Here is a 10000-nt window from a genome sequence, read left to right on the forward strand (position 1 = left end):
TAAATGATATTTGAAACCAGACTGTCAACTTCTTTATATTTCACGCGCGAAAAGAGCACCAAATATAATTTTTAGACATGAGGCTGGTGCTAGTTTTATTAGCGACATTTCTTTAATCTCTTTAATTTGTTCAATGTACAAAACCTTATTGGGTTGTACACATTGTACAACATTTGCCAACGGCAAATGTAGGCCCTTGCCGCTTTAAACCGACGTCGACAGAATTTAGATTCTGGTGTTAACCATGGCCACGACAATCATGGTTCGAGATCCATTATAATGATCACCACATTCCTGATGACTTCTTTATACAGCAGCTCCGAGTTTCAAAGAGCACCTTTTAATCAGCTTTTGAACCTCGTAAGTCCACATGTCGCAAGACAAGATACATCTATGCGAAGCTGTATTCCAGCAGAAAAGATTTTGGCGATAGGTTTATACAGATTAGCACATGGGAATTCATATGTTTGCATTGCTCCCGTTTTGAATGTCTGGAAATCCACGGTCATTGAAGCAGTACAAGATGTCGTGAACGTTTTATACGATCTGCGAAATCGTTACATCAAGTTCCCTACTACAATCCCGGAGATGACTGAGTGCATTGCAACTTTTGAGAGAACCAGATCCGAGTTACCAAACGTTGCAGGTGCTATAGATGGGGCACATATCCCAATCATCGCGCCCAGAGAAGATGCAGTTGACTATTTTAGTCATTACCAGCAGCATGATATGATTGTTCAAGGGATTGTAGATGGTACTGGGAAATTCATTGACGCAGTTGCAGGATTGGGAGTGCTCATGATGCAAGGGTTTTAAGAAACAGTAACATTTACCAAGAGGCTGAACAGGGAAACATTCTACAGGCTCCACGGATAGATATTGATGGGAATGATATAGGTCCATGCCTAGTTGGAGATAGTGCTTCTCGGCTAACACCCTGGCTCATAAAGCCATTTCCAGAGGGAACAAATGATCCTGATGAAAAAAACCTTCAACAAAAGCTAAGCAGGGCAAGAGTTGTTGTAGAGCATGCCTTTGGAATTTTAAAGGGACATTGGAGAGTGCTACAAAAACGCCTAGACAGCTCCCTCAATTTTGCCATCAAGATTACTATTACATGCATTGTTCTTCATAATTTTTGTATAGAAGCTAATGATGACTGGGATGATGATGACGACGACGGCCCACCCAACAACGATGGAAACAATAATGTAGTTGCTGGAGATGCCGATGAAACAGTTTATTTTTTATTTGATTTACAAAATTAAAAAAGTTAAGTATGATTGTACTTCTGTCTATTTTTTCAAACTCGTGTCGAAAATGCACCAAAGACACTTTCCCTGATTAATCAACTCTTAATCGACGGATACAATCCAGGTATAACTAAAGCATCAACAACTCGACCGTGTGCAGGATTTCTCAACCAACTAGAAAAGAAACGTGATACCTTGGAGCACAAAGTACATTCTGGGAAATTGATTGATTGGAGACATTTGCGGTCATGACAAAAACAACAATAGCGAAACTAAAAACAACTTAAGGCATTGTTCACGGTTCCCGACATACTCCCCCATATGACTTGTAGGAAACGAGGCATATGTAACACACGGAACTGATTGAAAAATGCTTCTCAAAGAAAATCAGCAATCAAGAATAAAATATTAACGTTCTTTCAGTTCAGTTCAAGGTTCTTTATGTAATGTTTAGCCCAGCTCCTCCTCCTTAGCAACTTCTTGCATTCGAAGGCTGGCTGCAACTGCTGCATCTCGTCTAGGTCTGAACACAGGTGCTGTAGGGTCACACGACAGTTCCAGGGGATAGAGGTGCTGGATAGGGCGTTCGAGGTGTGATCGGCCTGCTCGCAACCTTGCACCTCGAATTACACCATCTCTTCCTTCAATAAGCTGCTCGACAATACCAAGAGGCCAGCAGTTTCGGTTCCGCTCAGGAGACTGGATGATGACTACATCTCCAACAGCAAGGGTATACTTCTTGTCACCGTGTTTAAGACAATGGCGCTCACGTAGTGATCGCAGGTACTCGCCCGTCCACCAACGCCAAATGCATCTTTAGTTTTCAGCAAGGACTTGGCACGCCTCCGTAAATCTTTGTTATCCAGCTGGTGTGGCTGTAATTTGGGCAGGATATTGGTGTTGAAGAACAGAAACGTGTTTGGCGTCAATGTAGGAAGTTGAACATCTTCCTCTTGGTAGCACAGCGGACGCTTGTTAAGGGTCACGTCGACGTCCAAGATAACTTCACCTAGCTCCTCCCAGCTGAGCTGTCCTTGACCAACTGTCTTGTAGAACGCTGACTTCATTAACCCGATCAGTCGCTCAAATTGTCCGCCCCACCAGGGTGCTCGGCTGAGGTTGAACTGCCAAATTATGGATTGATCACTTAGGAACGAGTGGAATCTTTCATCTTTCTGTACTATCTTTAGCCACTTGGCTGCAGCGACAAACGTTTGACCGTTGTCCGAATAGATCTTAGATGGACGTCCTCTTCTGGCAATTAATTGCTTCAGACTCTTGATGAGCTCTGTAGTCTCCAAACTTGGCAGTAACTCCAGAAACACTCCACGGGTTAGGCTGCAGGAGTACAACACCACATAGGCTTTTTGCTCTTCCTTGTGCTTGTCACGGTATTTCCCAGGTCCAGCAAAGTCCACGCCTATCACGTTGAAGGGCCTGTTACCTTCCGTTCTTTCTCTTGGCAGAGGTGCTGGTGGCAGATTTGCAAAGGCCACGGCGTTTGCATCTGCTGCATTTTCTCGCGACTCTCTTTGTCAATTTCTGAAGACGGGGTATCCAGAACTCCTCTCTTACTCTCGCCATGGTTAGACCAACTCCCCCATGGAGTGTAGTGACATGAGCTTGTTGCACTATCTTCGCAGGTATATTGGGTACTCGCCCTGGATCTGTCCTCGTCATTCCAACACCCCCTCTTCACTAGGCTGCAGGTTCAGTTGTTCTTGGTCTTGGTCAAATTTGGCGTCACTCATACCTGTAGTTGTGCTCTCTTGACTAGGAACATCTGACATTTCTTAACCTCAGCTGTAGTCAGTGGTCCCTTGGTCTTGCTGGAGGAGTTCCGTGAATTATGCAGGAATCGCATGACCCAAGTACCAATCCTCACGGCCTTACGCAGTTCAAACTTCCATAGAACCAAATCAAAATCATCACAGGTCTCGACTCCAGTCGCAAACACTTCTTGCCGGAACTTTCGTTCTGCCTTAGTTTCAGGGCTTGGTTCTGGAATTATGTTGTCTGGCCACTTGGCAGGTTCTGAGAGCCAAGCAGGTCCATCCCACCACAGTTCTGCGCCTACTACACTACCACCACGGCTCCCAAGATCGGCGGGGTGGTCGGTTGACGGAACATGACGCCACAGCACTTTTGGGTGAGACTGGATTTTACTGACACGATTCTGCACAAACTGACGGTCCTCCCCTTTATCGGCAATCCAGTGTAAGGCAACGGAACTGTCCAACCGGCAATGGTCGCTGGTCGCAAGGGTTAGTCCCTCAAGTGCTTGAGGTACATTAGCGATTAGATTGACAGCCACGTGACCTGACACAAGCTCCAACCGAGGAATCGTAAGACCTTGTTTCGCTAGACAGGACTTCGCAGTCACCAGCCCTTGTGATACGACCGCTAGCATCACCAAATGCATGGAGCTGAATCTCATCGATTTCTTCTTGGTAGAGAGGAATACTGCGTCTCACCGACACTACCTCGGGTAGGCTTCTCTCCCACTTTTTCCATTTTTTCATGGTCTCTTCTGACAAGGGGGCATCCCAAGCATTCTTCTCGATGCAGGACTCTGTACAAAACTTTCCCGTCAAGCATGACAGGTGACACAATTCCAAGTGGGTTGTACACTTTAGCCAAGTTGGTCAGGATACCATACTTCGTTTGCTCGCCTGGTGTTGCAGGAAAACACACATGCAGAGTTTCCTCGACCTTGTCCCAACCAACGCCTAGGAGAATGCACGGTCTCCTGGCCGGTGTGTTCTCTAGCTGCTCCTTGGCAAATGATGGCTCGTAGTCTTCACAGGCTGTCTCAAGCTCTTTCCTGCTCGAATGCCATTTGTCCAGTTTGAATTTGGCATCAGCGAAGATCTCGGTAGCTTCTCCCTTTAACTTTTTTGCCTTTTCGATTGTAGGCCCTCCGGAGAGAAGGTCGTCCACGTACAGGCTCTTACGGATTTTGTTCACGGCATCAGGATATGTGGATAGCAGATTCTCTAGGTGTTGCTGGATCACTCCATTGAGAAGGAACGGCGAAGGGGCGAGGCCAAACACCACTCTAGTGAAACGCAGCGTTTCAACTTGCTTGGCACTTGTCCGCGATCCAGTGAAATCGTAGGGCATCTCTCTCAGTTTCTCAGATTCGCACTTGTAGGAATACACTGCGAATGTCGCCAGCCACTACCACAGGATGGAATCGGTTTCGAACAACGATACTCCACAGCTTGTTTTGTAAAGGAGGTCCAGCATGGAGGCAATCGTTCAACGGCGGGGCTTTCTCTTGTGCACATGCAGACGCGTCGCACACCACTCGCAGTTTTGTCATCTCAGCATTTCTTCTCACAACGGCACGATGGGGTAGAGAGAACTCTCTTCCAGTAACTTCAGCAGGTGCTCGCTCCACTACGCCTTCTTCCAGCTGTTCTCTGATCACAGTGTCATACTCGTTTAGCAGATCAGTCTTCCTCAGCTTCCGTACAAGAGTGTTTAATCTGCGCAAACTTCCTTCCCTGTTGTTTGGTAAGGGTGGACAGTTTCCCTTCCAAGGGAGCCCAGTTTTGTACCATCCTTCTGGAGAACGAACTAACTGTTCCTTGAAGCCGTCATAAACAGCATTCTGATCTCCAGTTGCAGAGTCCGCCAGTCAAGGGCACACAACTTCTCATAGTCAGCATTAGAGTTTACAGCTAACAAGGCAGGCGATAAGCCACTATCGGCCCCAGGTGACATAATTGTCCATCCAAATTGGGTGAACTCAGCAACAGGATCTCCTCGGCGTCCTACTTGTAACCGCTCCCCAGTGTGTATCTTGGCAAAGTCATTGGCTCCCAATATCATGTGAATGGGTAGCATTTTCTTCGTGTCATCATCATCCATTCGTACTCCCTTGAGGTGTGGATTTGCTTCAATTATTTGCTCGTAGCAAGGATTCTCCAAGACCAATAACTCTCTCTTGTTTACTTTTGTAATGTCCACGCCAAGCTTAAAATCACCGGAGACAGAACTTATGACCACATCAAATACTTGCATCGTTCTTGTTGTGATACCTGTCAGCATGGCAATATGATTTGTCGCATAATGACGTGTGATGCCGGGCGTTACAATTTTGGCATGTCGATTTGCTTTTGCAGCCTTCCGCTCTGTGCTTTGATCCTGTGCAGTTGAAACATAGACGCTTCTCGAGAAAGATCTTCTTTCTCTCCACCAAATTCAGGACCTTATCACAATTGATTGCATTGTGGTCCGGGCTTTCGCCAAATAAACAACCACGGGAGGTCTTCGCATCGTGATCACCATGTTGGGAGTAAAATAATCTCGATTTTTCTCTCTTCTCTTGATAACCTCCCATATTCTTGGATCTTGGAGCTTCAGAGAGTGGATTATTCAAAGTCCATATCTCCAGCACTTCCAGGAACTGCGTAAAAGACCACTCGCTCCATTGCTCGTCAATCATCGCAAGTTCATTCTTTATGACCCCCAGCTTGTCAAACGTAGATCTTACAGCAGCGTCCAATTTGTGTAAGCTTTCCAAAGTCCGCAAGGATTCAACGTTAAATAGCAGAATCTCATAGAATTTGTGGATCTTCCTTACGTCCCTTTCTTTGATCGTAGGGAGTTCCAGGATGTTCTGCACGTAAGTTCCCACCACTTCACTGGTTTTTCTGTATCGTTGCGCAAGTAAATCTTTAGCCTTCTGATAACCTTTGGGTGTCGCCGATCAAATTACGTACCTTCAAAACCAGCAATTCTTTCAAATAAGAAATCTTGGTTACCGCTGGGGCTGACAATTTGTCAATTTGCGTCTCAAATTGACCCCAAAAATGCATCCAATCTTGAGGCGTCCCATCGAATTTAGTAATTACAAGCTTCGGCATTTTAACAACATCGCTAGTCGCTCTGGCGGTTTCCGTCGGCTTCTTTTGTGCTTGTTGCAGGTCGAGTTTCTTCTGCTCAAAGGCCAGCTCTTCTGCGTACGCACGCTCTTTCGCTTCTCGTTGTTGCTCGATCTTTTCGTTCTCTAGCGCGACGACCTGCTTGTGCTCAAAGATGACGGCTTCATGTTTGATTTCCGATTGATCTGCTCTGCGTCTAACTCTGCTTTTTCCTTTCACATGCTCATTCAACGTCCCTTCGTGGTTGCCAGTTTGTCGAAAACGCACCAGACACTCAACAATCAACTCTTTTAATCGACGAATACAATCCAGGTATAACTAAAGCATCAACAACTCGACCGCGTGCAGGATTTCTCAACCAACTAGAAAAGAAACGTGATACCTGTGCTCCGGAGCACAAAGTACATTCTGGGAAATTGATTGACTGGAGACATTTCCGGTCATGACGAAAACAACAATAGCGAAACTAAAAACTACTTAAGGCATTGTTCACGGTTCCCAACACTCGATCGCCACTTGTCTCATGATTTCTGATGCTTACTAACACGAAACTTTGATATTCCATTACGCTAAAATGTGCCCAATCATTCAAACATGTCGCTATAATCAGTTTATTTTGAATCGTTTCATGGAATCATCTGATATTTGAAAATAAAACTCACTGTACTTTAAAATAATAATGATCATATAACATATCAATATGTAATGACAAGAAATCACTGCATTAAATTGCATTTTAACAGTAACAAAATAATGGTTTGTGTGTTCAATTCATTATTCAGACAGTTCATTCCTTTTTATTATTTTTCATATACTTATTAAAACAGCCACCAAGTTGGGACATGAGCTGAAGTTGCTGTCCTTGCGAATCTTGCATCCGCTCCATAAAACTAGCCATTTGTTCCCCTTCAGTGGCAAGCTTTTTGATGGCCTCACCAATTGTATCATCTTCGCTGTCGCTGTCATGCACGCGAGCAGGCCGCTTTTGACCCTTTACTTTTTTTCTTTTGCGTCTTCTTGCCACTGAACTACCAGCGGTTGTAGGGGTGGTGCGACCAGCCGAACTGGAACTGCTCAATGCTTCAGCAGCACTTGTTTCTGGACTATTCGCCGAGCTTCCACTGTTTTCTGCAGCCTGCGTGCCAGCTTGCTCCACGTTGTTAGACGTGATGATATCACGGCAGCCAAGGACAGAATCAATTATGTCGTAATTAGGACTTTTGCGCAAATTTCCCCCACTTTGCCAATGATTCCAGTCCTTCTTTTCTTTGTACTGGTTCTTCAAATGCTTAACTTTGCGCTGGTACTGGTCGACGTTTTTCTTTAGGCCTTGTCTTTCGTTCAGCGCCTTGCAAATTTCCTCCCAGGCTTTGCGGCTATCTTTGCTTTCCACTTTTTCAATATTGTCAGCCCAAAGCTGCAATAGAACTTTTTCGTCAGCGAAACTCCATCTCTCCCTTTGATTGGACTTCTTTGCTTCACCTGAGGCAGCTGAAGGGACTGGTGATGGCTGGATTGGCTGGCGATGTTCAAAAGCCCGGTCAAAAGACGGCTGCAAGCTCGAGGTTGAAGTCGATGGCTGCGAGTCTTGGGAAAAATTCTGCGAGCCAAAGGGTGCGAACAATCCATCCCCATACTGCGAATAATCAGGTGAATAACGTAAATTCGTAAACTGGTATGGGTTGAAATTCGCCATAATAAAACGTTTGAAGAGAACACCGGTGACTGAAATTTTAACCCTATAGCTGTAGCTAGCAGTGCACACGTGTTGTCTTTGCAGAATTGCAAAACTCCAATTTTTGCCCGTATTTCAGATTTGATTGACGTTGACAACAGAAGAAAAACAAAAAATTGTTATTTTAAGGCCATTAGATAAGATATGACCTGCTTTGAGGCAGGACATCGGCTTGTTTGATCTTTAGGTCCTTCGGACATAGTTATGTCTGGGTGCTACAAAAGGGTTGCACTTGTCGCAAGCATGCGATGACAGATTTTATGTCCAATGTAAACACCAAAAGCACTAGTGCGACCCCTGCCTAAGTCTTAGCTTACGGTAATGATTCGATGTAGCGCCCGGGGAGCTTATTTACTTTTGGTACCTCAAGGGAGGGCGCTTATTTAAGTTTTTGAGAAACAACCAAATGGTTAAGGCATAACTTTAATAAATATTAAAATAACTAACAATAACAGAAACTGTAACAGTAACAAATTGTTGAAAGTTCAGTTACTTTCAAAAGAATTCTTCATTTTATATACCGTAGCTGTAACAAGTATACATGTACGGTACGTTGAATGTTCGTGAGTTTATCTACTGTATTCGATGTCAATGACTTCAGTGTCACTTGCATCAATTATCAACCTATCTGGTGCTGCATCCTCGACGTCGGATTCTGTGATCCCGTCAAAAGGATCCTTGTCGCGTGAATTGCTCATGGCTGGTTGAACAACCTTGAGCCGTTTTAGACCTGCATGGCAGGGCTGATTTTCCTTGAAGCAGTGAATGTGTCCGTCCTCTGATCCATCCACTGCAACGGTTAGCGCGCAGCTCTTGAATAAATTGATAATCATTGTTTTGTCCAAGCCATCCCACGCTGCAACATGTAAAACATTTATGTTCATGAATAATTTTTGGCATGAAAATAATACTTCCAGTAAAGAGTTGCATATCTAATACTAAATACCTTACAGTCAATCATTGTAGTTCCATGTTTAATTAAGTATACACTATAGTTAAAGGGGAAAAAATTAAAAACAATAAACACAACATTGGCTTCCAACAATAATAAAAAATAATAATCTTTATAATAGATTAAAACATAGTGTGTGTGCTTGCCGTATATAAGTCCTATCAAGCTGCTATAAAAAAAACTTTTTATATCGATGCATGTTTCGAAGAAAAACGTCCCTTTACGTGAGCTCTGCCCGAAAAAGATGTCCCAACGTGAAGAAAATGCTAGAATAAACACAACAGATGGTTTGGAACAATTTGGCCACAAACTGTGGCAGTTTTAATTAAATCAATTATAACTAAGCGATAACAAAGAGCGGAATATCTGAACTTATCAACCGATAATGTCAACGTGGGGCGACAAAAAACGCCACCACGAAACACAATCCATAAGGCTAATGATAAATTGGATAATTAAAGAAATATTGAGAACCCATTGGAAGGTGATAGGGGTGGTGGAGGGAAAAGATTTCTTGAGCACTTGACGTTTGAATGGCGAGGGATAGAAGGGCGAATCAAGGAATTTCTCCTGGTTTTAACATAGCAAACTCCGCCCTTACTACTGATTGGTTACTGTTCGTACCTGGTACAAACCTCCCAACGGGTTATCATATAAACATGCCCCGACATAAAAAACATTATGTCTAGACATAATGTTTGTCTTTATATCGATGAATGTTTCGAAGAAAAACGTCCCTTTACGTGAGCTCTAGACATATGTCTAGACATAATGTTTGTCTATTTATGCACACCTGTGCATAAGTAAGATGACGTGACCTCAAAAAGCTAGAGTAGCTCTCAGCGGTGCCTCGAGCTACTCTTTCGCATTTTTCGAGCTACTCTTTCGCATTTTTCGAGCTCTCCAAACTTCCCGCGTGTATCCATAATTTAATATACGTACACTAAGCATGAACAAATTCCTAAATACTAACAGTAATTTCAATATTTCTCATTAAAAATTATGCATTATGTTACTCTATAATAACTTAACGTACGACTGTAAGAAAACCATTGCTCAAATATCACAAAAGTTCAGTTTCAAAAAGCGCTGACCAAGTGTGCTCACAGATTATAACAGTTGACTAGCAAAAAAGGCTGTAATACGATCCATAGGTAAAATTGGATTG

At 43.7% G+C, this 10000-nt stretch overlaps 1 protein-coding gene and 2 pseudogenes across 1 annotated transcript; 1 reads left to right on the forward strand and 2 right to left on the reverse strand.

Moving 5' to 3' along the window:
- Positions 1–751: 751 nt before the first annotated feature.
- On the forward strand, positions 752–1268 carry LOC136277571 (uncharacterized; annotated as a pseudogene).
- Positions 1269–1963: 695 nt separating this feature from the next.
- On the reverse strand, positions 1964–2933 carry LOC131783119 (uncharacterized). Its single transcript, XM_066159947.1, has 2 exons — positions 2698–2933; positions 1964–2591 (listed from the first exon to the last, which is right to left on the reverse strand). The coding sequence occupies exons 1-2, from the start codon at positions 2931–2933 to the stop codon at positions 1964–1966; spliced, it is 864 nt and encodes a 287-aa protein (XP_066016044.1).
- A 753-nt stretch (positions 2934–3686) lies between these two features.
- LOC136277572 (uncharacterized) lies at positions 3687–9758 on the reverse strand (annotated as a pseudogene).
- Between the last annotated feature and the right edge of the window lie 242 nt (positions 9759–10000).

Source organism: Pocillopora verrucosa, chromosome 13 (assembly GCF_036669915.1).
Source record: "Pocillopora verrucosa isolate sample1 chromosome 13, ASM3666991v2, whole genome shotgun sequence".
Lineage (NCBI taxonomy): Eukaryota > Metazoa > Cnidaria > Anthozoa > Scleractinia > Pocilloporidae > Pocillopora > Pocillopora verrucosa.